The sequence below is a fragment of the Polyodon spathula genome, chromosome 21 (assembly GCF_017654505.1).
Source record: "Polyodon spathula isolate WHYD16114869_AA chromosome 21, ASM1765450v1, whole genome shotgun sequence".
In the NCBI taxonomy this organism is placed as follows: Eukaryota; Metazoa; Chordata; class Actinopteri; order Acipenseriformes; family Polyodontidae; genus Polyodon; species Polyodon spathula.
In genome coordinates, this window is record NC_054554.1 from 1,974,623 (window position 1) to 1,994,710 (window position 20,088).

Consider the following 20,088-nt stretch of genomic DNA (forward strand, 5'->3'; position numbering starts at 1 on the left):
CAGCTGCACATTCATCTACTGTCATTGCCTTCAAGTGCCTGATTTCACTGGGTTTTATTTATTACATGTCAATGGGGTAAATGTTGGTCTATTTCAGATCTAAATACCACCACTCCTTTATCTCAATGTTAATCCTTATGGTAAGTTCCGTCACCCCTCCTCCATTGCCCCCTTATTGACATTGGTAATTTCAAAAATAAAACTGTAGGTTTAAAAGTAGGCTGACAGTATTAAGATTTGCCACTGTTTAGATTATTAAAATAGACCTTTGTATAAACAGAACAAAACCACAATGTACATGGTCCCACAGAGACAAAGCATTTTCCATTGACACCTTGTTCATTAGCAGCTAGTCTTGCATTTACTTTCCCTGACTGTGTCAAGCGTCTCCTGAACTGAAAGGGGCCAATGGAACAATGTGTTGGGTTTGATTCTGAGGTATTTCAGGTTGCAGATGGGAAGAGCTTAAGGGGTCTTAATGAGAGTTCGGTGTGCCCCCATAGTGTTAAATCTGGAATACTGAGCTGAGCCAAGCGGGTGAGAATTATGTTGCTGCAATTACAGATGGTAACTCATTTATTGGTAAAGGGTTAGGAATTAGTTCCACTGACCCCTTCAGGAGATTTCGGTATGGCATTATGGAACAGCTAAGCACATGCTGACTGTATGCCAAGACAGAACAAAGCAGGCAGTGATCAAGTCCATGGGAGGAACCCTTTACACCAATAGAAAAAGCATATTATATATAGCAGATATTGTAATGAGAGAAGAAAATGTTCCAGTTGCGCACTTAACATTGCAATGACCATCTATTTTGTTTAAAAAGTACACTTTAATATTAGCAACGAAAGAACGGGTATGCAATTTACCATACAAAAATTTAAAAATTCACAGCTGCACTGATTCATGAACTCTCATAAATAAGAATCTTCAGTGAGAGTATATAAAACAACAACTTTTAAATAATAAAAAAATAATAATAATAATAAAAATCCTGATATTTGTTAGAGCCAGGATCCCTCAAATTGTCCACGATGTACAGGGGTGTAGTGCTTGGGGTTCGCGAGGGAGCCTGGTGCCTGGTGCCTGGTCTAGAGTAAGAGAGGTGATGGGAACCAGTATCATGCTGTGCTGAGGTGTCAACATATTACTATTACTGTAGACAATAATTGGAACCGTTCTCATTTTTAGACCCATCTATCAGAAGTCAAGTAGATATTTAAAAGATAAAACTCAACTGCAACAAACAAATAAAGGGTACCTTTGGCCTTACACAAATCTTTTTTTGCAAACAGATGCACTTCTGTTTCAAAACCTCAGTCTGATTCGCTCTTAAGCGGCTGCAATAGGACAGTGAGTCAAGCTGATTGTGGACCAAACCATTCAATATACTAGAGAGGTGGGAGGGGGTGTTACGCATAGGAAACTGTGACAGCAGGGGGCGTTGTAGGGTTGGGGGGGGGGGGGGTGAGGGTAGATAATAGCAACCCCTCACTTCTAATTATAGCACTACACCCCTGGCCATGTATAAAAGTGAGACCCAGTGTAAATGAAGTTTTTCACTGCACGTCTATTCCTAGGAATATCGCTTGTGGTTGTAGACCATTCAGTGAGTAGCAGAGCTGAGGTAAGTGCTTGAGGTGCATCATTGAGGAAAGACAATGTAGTAGATTCTCAGCTGTGCCTTGGTGTGTGCCATACTGGCTGGCAAGTCCTTTGTACAGATGCTTCCAGCAGATCGCCCATAAAGTACTTCCATCCCTTGTTTAGGAAAAAAAAGTATAGCAACAGCTAGTTATTTTGGTTTCATTCACATAAATGCCAATGCACTTGGCCAACGCTTTAACCTTCCAAACGTCAGCTGTTATTTCACACATGGTCCATCACTTTGTTTCGTCACAGAACTATAAACAAATTTAATGATCCCTTCAAAAGAATTGAAAAACAAATGAATATGGTCGTGCTGAATGATTCTTATTTTTTTTTTTTGTTGTTATTGTGCTTCTGCAAAGCTCTGGGCAGAACGCTCTTTTTCATGAATAGTCTCTGGAGGAAGTGATCGCTGATGGATACAGGCAGGTAGCAGTGAATGAAGTACATCAGTCCAACACCCTGGCCTGCGTAGTACCTGACTTTGGGCTCTCTGGACAGCAGAGCCTCTGCAATGCTATTGGTGACAGGGCTCAAGTCTTCGGTGGCTGTTTCTGCAAACTGGAAGAAGAGCTGCTTGGTCTCCAGCAGGTATTCCTCTCCGTACTCCTCCATGAGGCTCAGTGACAGGTTCTCAATCAAATGCTTATACTGCTCCTCCCAGTACTTGACATTTCTTGACTGACCTAAAAAAGGAATTTAAGAAATCATACATAACTTCAAAAAGGTCAAACTCATAACAAACGAAAAGGTCACGTAGACATGCTTTCTGCTAGTGCCGTATACGAGTATGTCAGAACACTGATGAAGGCACTCAGTAATTGAATGTTTCTCATAAGCCATAAAACAACCTGGTGATTGCAGTTGTTTGCATCTGGAGTAAAGGCTTTTTTTTAAATTGATACTGTACAATATTAGATCAGTGTTTTAACAGATACAACAGTTGATACATTTTGAAGAATTGAATTGACCAAGACTGTGCCTTTGTTCTGTTCTCACATGGAAGGTGGTCTTATTTTGCTTTATTGCAAAGAAATGGGATGAAGAATGAGAGAAATCCACGGGGATGAGCAGCTTGCATTTGTTTTCAGAACCATCCTCTGCACCTCAGAGCCTCCTTCGATGCTGCTGCCGCTCCACCCATGTATCACCCTGCCCCTGTCTCAAGCTCTATGTTCCTGCTCTGCATTGACATCACTGGCAGATCCCCGAGCAGGCTGAATAGTTGGGCTCCAGGATCCTCTTGTAAGCTGAGTTGAGACTGTGTGCTTCCTGTGAACAGGGCTTCACCTGTGCTGCTGTGACTCAGGGCACTAAAAGTCTCACACCCAGGGCCAGTTCTACTCAAACACTACATCAAAGACACTGTCAAGCCACAGTAAATGTATCAATTAAAAGGCAGCTTGGTGCAGATGTGAAATGTCAGGGTCATCTTAACTTGTGTATTTTTTTAGCAAATGTATGTCATTTTCCATGTCAGTCATCACACACCCCTGTATCTTCATATTCCCCATGTCAAATAAAAGTTTTAAACCCGTTCTATTTCAGTCTGAGGTGCTGGATTTTAATATTAACATTTTTTTAAACAGTTTGCAACATGCAGATATCTCAAGGACAACTTTGTAGCTATCTGGATGCAGCTTTTTATCCGTACTTGAAATATTTGCATATCTTGAGTATTGAAAAACACGCTTCCACATTGTTCGCTAATTAAACCTAAAAAAAAAAAGGAAACGTCATGCCAATGTATGCAGTGCCCTATTTCCACTTACAGACTGTGGGCACTATCAGTCCTGGCACTGAGACACTGCAAGGAGTCTTGGATAAAGAGCTGCTTAGCTGTAGTCATTTGGTTTGTACCGGTGACCTAGTTTATCTTGATCAACGCTCTCACCTGTTTTGTAAGACGAAGGGAGTATAATGGAGATTTTCACATCCCACAGCTTGAGTTCATGCCTCAGAGTGTTGATGAAGAGATTCAATGCAGCTTTTGAAGCCCCATAAGCTGCCAGACAAGGAAAGGGCTGCTCCCCTTGAACAAATGAAAAGCATACAGATCAGCATCTGATCAGACAATAAATTAGCTTGCAGATAAATGGCTGACCACGGGGAAGCCATGGGCAGTGGGGCAGGGGGGCAGGATAGCTGCCCTCCACCGTTAGAAGAAGACAAAAAGCAGATGGATGCTGGGAAGGAGGAGGCGAACTCTGGTGCACAGCGAGGGTATAATGGATTGAGGTAAAATGTAAATACTTTCCTTGTCGATCATTGGACATAGTGTTTATCGAAAGACATACTAGCTATTTGACTGACAATTTGTTCTTATATTCAAAGTGCCTAATTATGCTTGCTGTTTACATGATTTGATCGAAGGTTAAAAGTGAGTTCCCTGCTGTTTTTTTGTATGAATTTGAACTCTTCCTGAACTACACAGTTACTGCAAATTGTATTGGCCACTAAACCTGGCTAATATGAATAGTGAAACTGATTTATAGAGGAGAGTTCAAAGAACATGCAGCAAAGGGTTCAGGAGTGAGCCAGTGTGCCTCTGAGCGCTCACTAAACAATGCGTAACTGTAAACAGAAGGAGATGACAGAAAGACTGAAGCATGGTAATTATCCTTGTTTTATAGCCGTGAGGAGTCTGTGCTAAGTACTTTTCTATTATGGACCGTAAATCTACTAAGAAAGAACTAATTGACTAAGTAATATGCTGATCAATGTGGAGTTCTAACCACAGCAGCAATTTATTCAACCCAAACAGTATTTTTAATAAACCCAAGTTACAGTATATTTGGACAATAATGGTGTTTTATTATTATGTGGTTAAAGTATGCCATTGCACACATATCTATGCAACTTGCATAGTGGAGTGATACAACTACTTTACATCCTAAAGTGTGAGGTGGAGCGGTTTAATGACCCCCCAGTAAAATGTTGTCAAAAGATTATTAAAATAGCGTTTGCAAAAACAGCTATCAACAAGAGCTGAATGTCTATAGCAGCCACCACACTTATTTTTCCAACTTCTGTTTTCACAGCTCTGACATTAAACACAGACTCCGTCTTCCCACTAATGTACTATGCAGTTCACCAAACTTCTTTGGACCACACAGTTGTTACAGTTGCCAACAGAGTATGTGTGACCAATGCCCTGTGGCTGACCTGTGTTCAGTGTGTATATCAGTGCTTGGCAGGACCACAGAGAGAACCGGGCCAAAAACACAGCTGTGTTCAACATTGGATAAAAGAGAGTCCTCCCAGATTATCAGTCACATCTCTTTTTCTAAATAAGTATGCTGTCAGACAACTTTACTGGTTGTTAAAACTGTACTCCAGCAATTATACCAACTGCTAATACTGCAAAACAGAGTTGTCTGAAGTGCTCACGACAGTTAGTGAAAAACAAGAATAGAAGACAGATGAAACATTAAAAAAATACAAGACAGGAGTGACTGTGAAAATAGTGGACAGGCGAACCAATGTGTAATATGTACTATAATCACAGTGCGTTAACTTTGATTATTAATCACCTTGAAACTGATCTAGACTGCTGCTGAAGAAACAGGCATTACTATTAAATTAATCAAATTAAATTGGTCATGAGTTAAAGCTAACTTGACCCGTTACAACTTTTAAAATGCTTTGTTTTTGTTCCCTGTAATAAATAACTCGGCAAGTTCTTTTGTGTTGCTGTTGCAAGTGACAGTTGAACCATTTATCGGGGGGGTGGAGCATACAGCAGACCCAGTGGTATAAGAATGTGAAATGGTACTCATTTCAACATTGAAGACTATGGGAAACATTTGTCTCTGCGTTTTACTATTTCGAAACGTAACGTCGGACTAGCAGATAATAATCTTCACAGCAGAGGTTTTAAGAAAGTCTTCTCAACCTGATGGGCTGGAGATTGTAATGAGCCGTCCTTGTGATTGGCGCACCAGTGGTAGAAAGGTCTTTGTGACCTCCAGTGTGCCAAAGAAGTTCACTTCCATGCAGCCTCTGTAGTCCGACATCAGGGAGAGCTCAGCATCCCCGAAGTTGACACAAACCCCAGCATTGTTCACTAGACCCCAGAGTCCTAAACAAAAGAAACATGTACAAGCAATTAGACAACTAAGCAACACAAACTCAGGTGACCTCTGTGAGCAGAAGCGTGTTGCTGTGAGCAGCAGTATTACACTCCTCGTTAGAATCCACCCTCCCTGCCCTGTCTTAGGGCCCCTGTAGGAGGACAACATTCTGGAACTGTTCAGTGTAATTTAACACTTTTGTTACTAAATAGAAAATACTTTTATTTTTGTGGTGCTGTCTTGGCATCTCATTGAATTGAATGAAAATGCAAAGGAAGGACATGAACCACTAACCACACGGTTCAAAGAGGAATGTCTTGCCATGCAGCTAAAGGGCAAGATGTGCAATCGAAAGACAGTCGTGTCTCATGCTGATGTCAGTATAATGAACTCATCGTCTGTCTGGAGCAGATCTATTGATGCAAACGAAGCATGTGATGTATGATATCCCTAACCTCAAATTAGAAGGTTGGTTCTTAACATATTAAAAAAAAATGTCTGTATTTAGATAACTGTATTGTTGTTTTTTTTTTTTTGTTTCTTTTCATGTATTTAGGGGGGGAAATGTCAAACTACATGACCAGGACTTATATTTACCTTCACCAAGTTTACATTTTATTGATTCCAATATTCATTCTTCACTGAGATAGGTCCAGGCATTACAAGTGTTTTGGGTTTTTGTGTCCTTTTCACATGTATGTTAAACAGAAATGTAAAGGCACATCAGGTTCATGGTAAGGTTTTGTGTTACAATTTGTATCAGCTCTCTTTCAAGGCAGTCTGGGGCACTGTATGTGTCCAAGGTCAACGTGTATTCTCTGGCTGCGCTGAATAACAAAACGCTGTGTCTAGATATACTGCAACCAGCTGGCAGTTTATTCATGGAAACCCATTGACTCGATGTCTCAAACTAGCAAACTCAGAACAAGGCTGTATGTCTTTTTAAAATGGTACCTGCTTTTCTGAAACAAGTTGAAACTGCTGCAGTATGTGGGTTGGGGGAGAAACTGTTGCCTATTGCGGGGTCTGTATTCTCTCTGTTTACCTTGGGCATCTGCACATGTCTTGTACATGGGAATTAAGGTTTGTCTAGGGCCAAGCATTTCTGGATCGATTTGCTAGATTTCACAGAAATCATCACAGTTCCTTATTTTAAGGAAATATTATGCAGCAACGATGTCATGAATTGCTTTGTAAAAACATTTGGCAACTACCCAAGTACAACAGCACATGTAAGATTGTTTGACATTGTATTATCTGATATTTAACTTCAGTGCATTCTTTAATATATCGGTAACTGCCTTAGGAAAATCACATGGTAACAGAATTTGAATAAGTCTGTATTATTCTTTTCAGTTAACAAACCTCTTGCCTTGGGCCTTTGACAACACCTCTACACTTGGCTCCTGCATGTGGGAATCAGCTTTGATTTAGTTGATGCTTCACCATTGTCTTTCCTGATGTGAAGGTTCTGTTATGTGACGTAGAGTTAGTGTGGTTCACCCTGGTCATATTGGTGTTTTCTTCCACACAGTCACAACCCCGAAATGAACAAACCCAAAAGCTATTGATGTAGCAAGAGGGAAAACCACTAGCTGTCAAGCAGTACCCGTTTCTCAGCCTAGCTTGTGTAATTGCATAGCAACAAAAACAGTTGATATATATATATATATATATATATATATATATATATATATATATATATATATATGGGTATATCATAGTCAAATGTACCTCTTAATGCTTAAGAAGAAACGAATATTCTTCTTGAGTATGATTATGCTACTTATAACCTCCTGCTTGGTAACTTCACACATACAGGAATTGTGATGCATGTTCGGCGACTGGCTTCAACAGTCAATACCCACAGCTCTGACTCATCGTAACTATATAATAGACAAGTTTTTTTTCTCTGATTCTTAGTTTTTTCGTTCCTGCTCTACCCTGGCAGTCTCTGCTGTGCAAGGCGGTACATGCACTGTGGCATTTTGCAAAAATGTATTAATACCGCAATGCTTTCGTTCTTTAGAGAATAAATGTGTTTATTATTTTAAGCATGTTATTAAGCGTGACAGGCTTAGGCAGCGGATTATCGATGTGAACTCTACAACCCTTCACAAAGTCCCCTTATTACAACATTTCAAGATGACACAGCTGATCAACACAGCAAAGGCAGATGCACTTTAAACAAAGTCTTGTATGCTGTTAATGCTCAGTAACATTACACAATACACCCAAGGGCATCACATAGATAGGCTGTGTATGCAGTGGCTTTCTCAGATGTCTTTTCTTCAGAGTCAGTATATGATATCCACACAACAAATTGTTGGGTTTTTTTTGGATGCCAACCAAAGACCTTCCCTTGTTGGGGGGGGGGGGATTGTAATTTGATTCAAATTAAATGAAGAAGTGGAATCTCCCTGCCATTTCCAAATCTGTGTATGTCCTTTCTGGTCACTATTTTTTTATTTTATTATTTTTTTACACTATTTTATATATATATATATGTGTGTGTGTGTAAGCAATAAGACGTGACACAGAGTGCATTACCAGGCATTAGGTAATACAGGGTTACAGCACAATTATAATTTGCATTGATTTTTACTGAATTTATTTTTATTTATTTATTTTTTTTTTTTTACGTATCCTTCCACACTCTAAAATGAAAGTTCTATAAATGTAGTCATCCATAACAACAATCTTCTCTGTGAAATGAGTGTGCAAAACAGCGTTTTTTAAAACTGTGTACTTTTATTTGAATAATCAGAGAACAAAAAATTGTGAAAAAAAAAAAAAAGTATTATTATTATTATTATTATTGCACATTACCCTGGACCGGATGGCCTGACAATTCATTCCCAGGGTTAAAAGGAAGTCGGTCATCTAGAAAGGGGGCAGAACTCCAGTGCACTAACTCATCAACCCAGAAGGGAAACGATGTGGCAGCTATGGATTGGAGGAGCGGCTGCAATCGTTTACCAAGGGGTAGTGACGGAACAAATAGGGGATGGAGCGACGTGATCTCTTGCTTCATTTATGGTTAAGGAAAAGACCCGGAAGGACTGTGTTAAAAATATCGTGCGTGAGTGTTTTGTTTGTTTTGTCACGTTTGTAATTGTTACTTGTTATTATTAGTAGACGGCTAACATGTTCGGGAGCTGTTGCCAGAGCATGAACCCGGACATCACTGCACCTGTGTCACGATAATTGTATTAGCACCACGAGCACTGCAGCATGCACCCAGGACTGGTGACCTTGTTTGTATATTGTGTGTGTAACTGGACTGTGTTTATTATTTGGGACTGCAAACCCTTTATTTTGAACAGTGCAATACCTATTGCTGTGCATTTCCTGGGATTATTGTTTGAGGTCACCAGACCTGGATTACAATATTAAAAGCCTTTCTAATTGGATTATCACTATCTTAACTCTTGATTATCACTGCATCACCTGTACACTGTCAACCACTTTGCCACAAGTGTGTGTGTGTGTGTGTGTGTGTGTATATATATATATATATATATATATATATATATATATATATATATATATATATATATATATATATATATATATATGTACTTGGGGCAAAGTGATTAATAGTGTACTCACATACAAGGACAGGGTTAGGGTTAGCTGCTACCTCCTGTCTCTTACCTTTCACCCCGAGCTTTGCCTTGGTGATACGAAGCGCCTCCTGCACTTGCTCAGGCTTTGTTATATCCATACGGATCAATGTCAGCCTTGCAGAACAAGTCTTCTGCAGCTCCTGGGCTCCGGCCCCCTCCAGGTCGAGCACACTGGCAAACACCTGGAACCCCAGCGAGTCCAAGAACAGGACTGCAGCCTTTCCGAACCCGCTGTCACACCCTGTAAGAGAAGGGGTAGCACACCATGGTCAGAGGGAGAGCATTACAGGGTACAAAAGGACACAGCACACCATGCTCAGAGGGAGAGCATTACAGGGTACGAAGGGACACAGCACACCATGCTCAGGGAGAACATTACAGGGTACGAAGGGATACGGCACGCCATGCTCAGAGGGAGAGCAGTACAGGGTATGAAGGGAAACAGTACACTAACCTCAGAGGGAGAGCAGTACAGGGTACGAAGGGACACAGCACACCATGCTCGGAGGGAGAGCAGTACAAGGTACCATTTCAGACTCCCATTGCACAACAGCTTGAGCCACTGCAGCTTTCAGCATGACACTGAGTTTTTGTTAAGATAGCGAGCAAACAGATTCACTTTTCATTGAACACAGTTTAAAAAATGCCCCTTCTAAACATGATTGCCCTTCCAAACACGTTACAAATTGTTTAATTGAACAATTCCAGTAAGCCTGCACCTAGGCCCCAGAGTAGAGTAGTGTTTGGTTTAATTAAAGCTGGACTGGAAAGGCCCTCGATTAGTGCATCTCATTCAGAGCCTGTCTAGAACCGGTGAATCTCATTCAGTGTCTGTCTGGCACTTTATATTCCCCATAGCCAGGTATTTATTGTTCTATTTTGGTGAAACACAACGATGTTAAGAATGGCTGAAATGTAACATTATTGACAAACACTGTACAGTGCATCAGTTAAGTACCTGTGAAACTGACGTTATGCAGGTATTTTTTTTAAGTATTCATGTCAGGACAAACTCTTGAGTGGCAGCAAGTCAGCTTTAAAGTCAGCTCTTTTGATCTGCAAGAACTTGCACTGAAATCTGATCTTCTTTTTAGTGTCAAGCCTGATTGCTTTGTACTGAATTTAATCTGTTATAGTAGGAAGCATTTTGATTAGCAAAAACAAAAGCAATCCCTGGTCATTAAAACTATGTACAGTAGTCTGAAGTTATTAATCCTTCCTCTCGGCTAATGCCTTAGTCAGTTTTCCACAGTAAATTTGCATTGTAATCTTGTGGTTTCTCCATATTCTTTACTGTACCTCTCTTTTCAAAGCTTACTATAATTCTACCATGGGAAACTTCTGTAAAGGATCAACATGGATTTGTTTATATTTCTGCATATAAGCTTGCATCTAAGGTTATCATGACGCTCTAAAAAAAAAAAAAAAAAAAAAAAACAATTATCCATAACTTCAAAACAAATTTAGATGAACAAAGTACTGATAAAATTGATGCTCTGAGGGCATATTGTTCCGCTGAGGCACCAACAGCCACAATAATAAAAAATCAAAACTGTCAATCCAGTTAAAAGGACATTACAATGGCAGGGAGAGATCAGTGTGGAGCGCTGCCATGCTGGACATAACTGAGATAGCAGGTCACAGCACACCAGACAAAGCCAGGGATAGATCTAGAGGAAAGGGGGCTGAATTAATAACAACCAGCCTGCCCGTCATTACAACAGCGCCGCTCCTTAACTAAATAAAAGAAGCCATGCCTAGTCATCACCTTATCCTTACAGGTACTATTGTTGCCACGTCTCAGGTCAATAGCTCAAGCCTACAAACAAACGGACAGACTGCAAGCAGGTTGAAACTTGTTGGGGGGGGGGGGGGGGGGGGGGGGCTTTGTAATTAAGCACAGATTGGAAACTGCAGAAAGGTGTAGGTACACACTGTTTCTAGATTTCAGAATTCCCATGATGATAGCTGATCCCACAGTAAAATAACTTTATAGTAGATGCAGTAACTATAAAGATAAAGAAGCTGCTTTGAACAGTGGAATAGCTGGAATAGCATTGCAGACTCTGTGGATGTCCAGGCTGTCCTTGCAGCTGAGCTCAATGACCCAACGTTACCAGCCGTGAGTGAGTGCAACAAGGGAGTGTTCTATTAACAACGCCCATGTCTGTGTTTGTACTGGAATACTGTTTCACAGCTGTAAGAAAAAGAACATTGAGATAGCATAGCAGTTATATTAGGACAAGGCCACCAGTCTAAGCAGCTTCACCTTCTCAAAAGCCTTCCATTCTTTTGATTTTGTTTCTATTGGCCATAGATAGAAAAAGCACCCATGGTCAGGGTATCTTTGCCCCTCAATTGATTTCTGAACGCAACCTTCTGTTTGTTATAAACTCCACTAATGCCAAACTGTTGCCTTTTGTTTTATTTATTATAAACAAGAGCATGTTATAGTAAAGGCCCTTTTCAACTGTGCAAAGCCCTTGTTCAGGCTGGAACATTGCAGCTGTTCTTTATACATTGAGTCGCAAAAACATGTAGGCTGTTTATTACTTTATTAAGATAATCTTATTAAAATGGCATCATCTCTGTCTGCAGTATCGGCATGACGTTTCCAAGCTTGACTGGAATTAATTTAGATTTCCGATAGACTTCTGCCATCCTGCTGGAAGTAGGAATATATTGGTCAAGTAAAAAAAAGAAAGAAAAAAAAAAGGTTCTCCATTTAGGAATTAGAGAATGCACTGCATTTAGCAGAAAGTCTACACAACATATTTGCATAATTTTATTTATTTATTTATTTATTTATATATAAAGGCTAGGAAAGGTCAAACAGGTTTTGTTTTGTTTTTTTCCCTGTTGTAAATAGCAGACTTTTCAAATGAAAGTGCAATAGCAACACGGATTACATAAATACAGAGTAGGGGTATTTTTAGTGTCTGACTCAGCATATCTTTCTTAGGCAGATTTGCTGTGGCGTGATTCCAAGAACATTGAGTAACATTGCATTCCAGTGTACGCACAAAGCAAGTTTGAAGCCACTCAGATATTTACAGTTGATCAATTTCAATAAATAGTACATCGAGTTCCTTCATGGGGGAGTGGTGGCTATGGATTCCTTGGTAGAAGAGAGCAGGGTAAAAGTCAATCCAGGACTTCACTGCTGGAGACTGACTTGTGCCTTGATGAACAGATACTGACTTCTTACCAAATAAAAGGCCAACCTTCTTCGGAGATAAGAAAGCCCAAAACTGGATCTTAAAGATTAGAATTCAAATTTCTTTCACTTTCCTGTAGAATATTTGACTGGTTTAAATTCCTCGGGCAGAGATTTTCTAAGCCTTCACTGCCACAAAACACAAATGAAAACACACTGACTGTTGTTGTGCAACTTGGAAGAAACCAAATTGAGTGTGATTAGTATTGCAAAGCTGTTTATTCTCCTTTTAAAGGAGTTTACATGCGGAAGATGTCACCCTCAGCGTGATTTCAACCTGATTTCGTTTGTGTTTGTTGGCTTGCACATTTTCCAGTTTCTTGTCTTTCCGATAGAAAATATTTTGATTATTCCAGAATGTACAAACCACTTTCTCATAAACCGCAATGCTCTTGGTTGGCTGCCCCTCTGGCTTCCTTTTCCATTGACTCGTCTAGTAGAGATTCTCCACTGTACCATAGTGTTGCAATGGACTGCCAAAGTATTCAAACCATTTTTTTTATTTGCTCCAATAAGCATGTTGCTAATTAAGAGGCTTGTGACCTACTGTTTATCTCTGAGGAGCATTGACTTGGAAAGAAAAAAAACCTGACAGATCATGATTAATTGTAGCCACATTGTAGACGTGTGCTGCTAAAGCCTTTTGAACTTTGTATACTGCCGTTCGTGGCATGGTTAATAGGGTTATCAATGAATCCTGCACTAAGCATCACTGATCTCACTTCTGAACTCAATCTGCAATTGCTGTGCAACATCCCAAAACATCTTCGCAAGGGAGAGAAATACATGTTTTTGCAAAAGCCAGGCAGTTACCGTGCTCACCATGTGGAGTGTGACCGACGGACATACAGACAGACAGACGTTGTTTGAATGAGGACTCTACAAATGTAGCCAATGTGAAAATAAACGCATTCAATTGGTGGTTAGCTAGTCATTCCTCAGGAGGTCCATAAAAAAACTAGACCTCGTGACAAGTTCTTTGAACTCTCGGTAACGAGAGCTGTTTAAAACCACAGTGAACAGGCTACAATTGAGAGTAAATCACCTCTAATTGCATCTTTGCCTCCAGATCGCCAGCGTGTTTCTAGTTTCTGTCCGCCGCTGGTTTTAGAAATTAGTGAAACTCAGCTGCAGGGAGGTTATGCCGTGGGTGCACGTTACCCTGCATGGATATATTTGAATATTTAACTTTCAGCGTGATTCACAAGCTTGTTATAGCGTTGCCCTGCTGCTTTACTTTAGGAACCCAAATGATAACAGCGACTGCTCACAACACATCTCAATACCTCATCTCACCAGCAGGCGGGGAGCAGAATTAAGGTTAAACAAAATCTGGGGAAATTAATCTAGCCGACAAAACCGATTACATGAACTTTGTAAGCATGCTAGATGTTGCAAGCACATAAAGTTTCAACGATAGAAGTTATGGCTAATTTGATAACCATGTTATGATTGTGTGGTTGGGTGATGTATTTAATGACTGGCCATGTCTTACTTCTTGTCAAAACTTCAGAGGTGACAAGAGTTAATACTGAGCAAGTTGTCTCTGTCTACATGGATTGAGTACAAGAGCAAGCAACATACTTTAATGCAATACCCTTTTATTTTTACGTCTCTGGTTGTGGGTCATTTAAGTGGGCTCCCACAGGAGTGGCTCTAGATTCAGTGTGTGCCCTGCATGGGCTCAGGTTGCATCAGAACTCTAGATTCAGTGTGTGCCCTGCATGGGCTCAGGTTACATCAGAACTCTAGATTCAGTGTGTGCCCTGCATGGGCTCAGGGTGCATCAGAACTCTAGATTCAGTGTGTGCCCTGCATGGGCTCAGGTTGCATCAGAACTCTAGATTCAGTGTGTGCCCTGCATGTGCTCAGGTTACATCAGAACTCTAGATTCAGTCTGTGCCCTGCATGGGCTCAGGACGCATCAGAACTCTAGATTCAGTGTGTGCCCTGCATGGGCTCAGGATGCATCAGAACTCTAGATTCAGTGTGTGCCCTGCATGGGCTCAGGATGCATCAGAACTCTAGATTCAGTGTGTGCCCTGCATGGGCTCAGGACGCATCAGAACTCTAGATTCAGTGTGTGCCCTGCATGGGCTCAGGATGCATCAGAACTCTAGATTCAGTGTGTGCCCTGTATGGGCTCAGGATGCATCAGAACTCTAGATTCAGTGTGTGCCCTGCATGGGCTCAGGACGCATCAGAACTCTAGATTCAGTGTGTGCCCTGCATGGGCTCAGGATGCATCAGAACTCTAGATTCAGTATGTGCCATGCATGGGCTCAGGCTCAGTAGAGTCCAGCCTCAGGGTTAGACAATAAAGAAAGACACCAACAACAGGGGAGTAGCTGCTGAGTAAGTTTGTAGTGTGCCTGTGAGGCTGGCAGGGGAGCAGCTGCTGAGTAAGTTTGTAGTGTAAAAACACTGTAAATCTGATATATTTGACTTACAATTATCGTATAACATTTAATCTGTCTCGTGTTTTAAAAAATATATATATATATAATTTTGTAAGTTGCCCAAATCAATTTTTCAGGAAGTATTATAAGGTCCCTCGGGTCATAGAATAACACATTTTTATACATGCATCAAGTCAAATACACAATAATAAAAAAGTGATGTGTCTAAAAAACACATTATGTGTATGTATACATAAGTATATATATATATATATATATATATATATATATATATATATATATATATAGTGTTGGTGGGGGGAGAGTGAAAAGTACTTATTTGTATGGTTTCTGAAGTACTTTATAATGTTCCCCAGAGTGTTCTGAAAAAAAATGACACCAATTCCAAGATGCTACTGTACATTACAAATATATATATATATATATATATATATATATATATATATATATATATATATATATATATATAGGATTTTACACATATCCTTCTCAGTTAAGTCAATTACAGCCAAAAAACCAGACCTCCCCGGGCGGCCACTTTTTCGGAGCAGGTCCCCCAAGGTTAAGGAACTCCCCCGTGGATTACCGTATTTCGGCAACCGAGCGCAATCCTGACTGTTTAATTTCGAAAAATCGCAACAATCAGAGGGGTTACCGGTTGTTAAGTCGTCCCCGGGTCAAGTTAAAGAATGAATTAATCTGACCTTTCACATTGCTCTTCCAAAAACAGCAATACGAAAGGGCAGCAGGAAAATAGTCCTTTAACTGTTTCGTCACCTGATATCAGCGGCTTTCTTCCACACTGATTTCTATGGAAAATATATATGTATATACAGTACCTTTTAAGTATTTGTACAGCCTGTATACACATACTGAACATGCTTTTGGATTTGGACAGGACTGTTCCTATTGTAGGATTTACTAAACATAAGTTTAAAAATTGCAATACTCCACAGCAGCCGTGCAACTAATCCAGGGAATGGACAAATTCCACTTGGTTAAAAACTCCATCTCCATGGTGACCAACGTTAGGAGACTGTTCCCAGAGATGCTGCTGGCAAAAAGTGAGTCATTGGCAGCCAGATAAACTGGGCATGCTTGCTGCTGGATCTGTGTCCTGCTGAGCAGCACTGGTGCAGAACTAACAGAACCACTAGCATGAGTTGGTTCCTATGACTGTGTTTCTGTACCATTGTTGTAACTGTGTCATCCTGTGTGTGAATGGTGGGGGCTAGTCTTAAAAGTGCAGTGAGTAGCAATGAGAATAGACATTGCTGTACTGTTTGTGCTGGTGTTGCCTCATATAGTGGTGTGACATCAACTACATAAATCCAGGTGGATTCTGATACTCTCCTGCTAAAAAAAGTCCTGATCAAATTTCATCACAATTGGATTAAGGGTTCCCTAGATATGTGATATGCATTCAATGCGTTTTATATATATATGGTTCTTTGAGCTAATATATATATATATATATATATATATATATATATATATATATTTTCTGTAGACCTTACAGTTCTATAATTAAAATATTTGATATAATTGTGAGAAGCAAATACTAATCGATTCAGAATTAAACAGCGAGAGAAAGTATCATGTAAAGGTTTGATGACCACGTTAGTTTTACTGTCAAGAAACAAGCCTGCTGTAATCTGTTTATTTAGTGCCTGCAGTTTTGTATACAATGAAACTAATAAAACTGCACTTTTTTTTTCCAACATAACCTACTTTAGTAAGCTATATAAAACGTTTTTCAATGTTAATTTCTGCCCTCTACTTCCTTTGCTGTGATTAGCATTGTTAACCCATCTCTATTTCTGATCTTAATCATATCATGGATATGTGGCAAACTAGCTAATACATTTTTCTAGTTGTACATTCAAAAAATTGAATTTTTTGATTGGAAATTAAATTGGTTATCAATAGAGATGTAAAATAATCCTTTTCTTGTTTTTGTATCACTTGAAAAAGACGAAAGTGAAAGTAAAATACACGCCCACACTGTAGCATTCTTTGGCAGACGCAAGAAAAAGATTACAGTAGGCTTGTGTGTGTTTCTCCTTACTGTTTTAGTGTTAGAAATATGACTCTTTCAACACAAACTTTGAGTTCAAATATTTTAAGTGTGCAACACTTCATTTGCTGGAGGAAAAGGAAAGGCTTACGTCAATATGGCTGTTAATCGATTTTTTTTTTAAGTCGGCACAAATGCCATTTTTAAGACAAGCCGTTTGGGTAGGAATATACGTTAGTAAATCTATTCCTGCCGCTATTATTACAGTTTAAATGAAGAGCATTCCCAGTGTGGAAAACTTTAAATACAAATTCTTACAGATCCTGTCAAGCTTGACCAGCAGCATAACAGCAACAGAAAACACGCACTGTTCTTGCTAAGTACTTTTAAACTTTATCTGTTTGCTCAGCCAGGTGGTTGAGGAAATGACGCCAGGGTTTAATTGTTTTATTTGGCAAAAAATACATTTCTTGCCAAGTTTTGTTCTGTAAATTATCAACAAGTTAATATAGCTATTTTGTTTCTCAGAAGCCTAGTTTGTAATAAAGTCAGGTGCTTTACACTGACCTCTTTATAGAATGTTACTAGCAGTAAGAGCTGCCCTTGTGTTTGCAACATACAAAATTAAGGGTCTTTATACACAGGTCTATTGGTCCAACATTACTGTACGTACTGTGATGGCATTTCTGATTTCTAATGCACATTTTTATTGCCTGCATGCAGTACCTTACACTTTTCTCTGTTAAATGTAATTTGCCTGGCAGTTCTGAGTGCTGTCTAGATCATTTTGAATGACCTTTGCTGCTGCAATGGTGTCATCTGGAAATTTAATTTGCTTACTATACCAGAATCTAAGTCATTAATGTAGATCAGGAATAGCAGAGGACCTCATGCTGATCCCTGTGGTACTCCACTGCTTACCTCACTCCATTCTGAGGTTTCTCCTCTAATCAGTACTTTCTGTTTTCTACATATTAACCACTCCCTAATCCATGTGCATGCATTTCCTTGAATCCCTACTGCGTTCAGTTTGAGAATTAATTTTTAAGCAGGACTTTGTCAGAAGCTTTCTGGAAATCTCAATAAACCATGTCATATGCTTTGCAATTATCCATTGTCGATGTTGCATCCTCAAAAAATCAAGCAAGTTAGTTAGACACGATAACCCTTTCCTAAAAAATAAAGAAAAGTGTAAGGTATTGCATGCAGGCAATAAAAATGTCCATTATAAATACCATATGGGAGATATTGAAATTGAAGAAGGAATCTATGAAAAAGATCGAGGAGTTTATGTTGACTCAGAAATGTCTTCATCTAGACAATGTGGGGAAGCTATAAAAAAAGGCCAACAATATGCTTGGATGTATAGTGAAAAGTGTAGAAGTTAAATCAAGGGAAGTAATGTTAAAACTGTACAATGCATTAGTAATATTGTATTCAGTTCTGGTCACCTCGCTACAAAAAGGATATTGCTGCTCTAGAAAGAGTGCAAAGATGAGTGACCAGAATAATTCCTGGTTTAAAAGGCATCTCATGTGCAGACAGGATAAAATAACTGAATCTATTCAGTCTTGAACAAAGAAGACTACGCGGTGATCGGATTCAAGCATTCCAAATTCTAAAAGGTATTGACAATGTTGACCCAGGGGACTTTTTTCGACCTGAAAAAAGAAACAAGGACAATGGGTCACAGATGGAGATTAGATAGAGGGGCATTCAGAACAGAAAATAGAAGGCGCTTTTTTACACAGAAAAATTGTGGGAGTCTGGAACCAACTCCGCCCAGTGGCACTGGAACAATTTTAAAAGTGGGGGTTCTGAAAGCCATTGAACAAAACTGTAACCCCTGTATATAATGGAAGCCATGCAAAGCCAGGGGGTGCTACCGCACCCCCAGCACCCCTAGTTTCAGTGCCCTTGACTCCCCAGTAATGTTATTGAAGACTGGGATCCTTCAAGAAGCTGCTTGATGAGAGTCTGGGATCGATAAGCTACTAACAACCAAACGAGCAAGATATGCTGAATGGCCTTGTCTCGTTTTAAACTTTCTTATGTTCTTATGTTCTTATGTTTACAGTGTAAAGGTTCTGTGCCTTGAGTGTGTTTGTTTGTGCACCTGAGTGTGTGTGAGTGTGTTTTGGCTGTGTTTTATATGATTGGGGAAATAGCTTTGTTAAATACTGTGGAGTCCCACAGAATTATGTCTTAAGTGCATGGAGTACATATTAGTAAATGGTAGCAACAGTGTAACTAGGTGTAGTTAGTGTACCTGTATGTATAGTGTTTACACTACAATCATACAATACAGTGGCATACTTCATTCATTTTCATAAAGCATAAGGAAAAGCATGCAGTTTGAAGTTATCCTTGGAGAAGCAGGTGGATTAATAGGTGCTATAACCTGATATAATAACTGATATTCAAATGAATTACCATTTTATACACACTACATACACATGCAATCTGTGCACTGCATGGCTATACCATATGAAAAGAATATCGAATAAGTCATGCATATCCCCACTGCACATAATGCAGCATTTTAAAACACAACAATGGGAGAGCATTGCAATGAATAAATATCCCGTCACAAAGTAAACACAAGATTAAAATATCACAGATTTAAAACTATGTGGAGCTTTGTGTTTTAGCTGTGCAACAGCAACTCTAGTAAGTTATAAACCAAACCAGTTTGTGAGCTTTCCTACCTGTTATGAAAATTGCCTTGCCTTCCACAGGCAGAGGCTTTGCAGCAGCAACAGTGCCCATGATGAGCCACCATGTGGCACAGAAAACACCAAGTCCCAAACAAGTTGGCAGGCAGAAGGAGCAGAGCCTCTCAATGAGGAAAAACAGAGCAGAATACACAAGCAGGGCCGGAGCAGAGCTCCTTCCAGAGGCCAGGATCCTCTTCACAGTCACCCCAAAGAAAACAGACATCACCCCCAAATACATCCAAAAAGACAGAGCAGACTCCTCCATGGCACCTGGGACCCCACACACAGTGGATCAGCTCTGGGACTAGAGAGGCTCACAATTACAAATGTACAACCATGTGGTGTCTCCTGCTATGTTCAACACA

General features: G+C 39.8%; 1 protein-coding gene across 1 annotated transcript; it reads right to left on the bottom strand.

Annotated features, from left to right (window-relative positions):
* Positions 1-812: 812 nt before the first annotated feature.
* On the bottom strand, positions 813-20,088 carry LOC121296730 (corticosteroid 11-beta-dehydrogenase isozyme 2-like). The gene is made up of 5 exons (XM_041222509.1): positions 19,715-20,088; positions 9,381-9,593; positions 5,546-5,731; positions 3,545-3,682; positions 813-2,336 (listed from the first exon to the last, which is right to left on the bottom strand). The coding sequence occupies exons 1-5, from the start codon at positions 19,986-19,988 to the stop codon at positions 1,975-1,977; spliced, it is 1,173 nt and encodes a 390-aa protein (XP_041078443.1). The 5' UTR covers positions 19,989-20,088; the 3' UTR covers positions 813-1,974.

Bases quoted from the DNA above. Each gene is read 5' to 3' on its own strand.
- LOC121296730 (XM_041222509.1), bottom strand. From the start codon at position 19,988: ATGGAGGAGTCTGCTCTGTCTTTTTGGATGTATTTGGGGGTGATGTCT. The intron at 9,594-19,714 runs GTAGGAAAGCTC...CTTCTCTTACAG, and splicing joins CAAGGCAATTTTCATAACAG to GGTGTGACAGCGGGTTCGGA. The intron at 2,337-3,544 runs GTGAGAGCGTTG...TTCCTTTTTTAG, and splicing joins CCCTTCGTCTTACAAAACAG to GTCAGTCAAGAAATGTCAAG.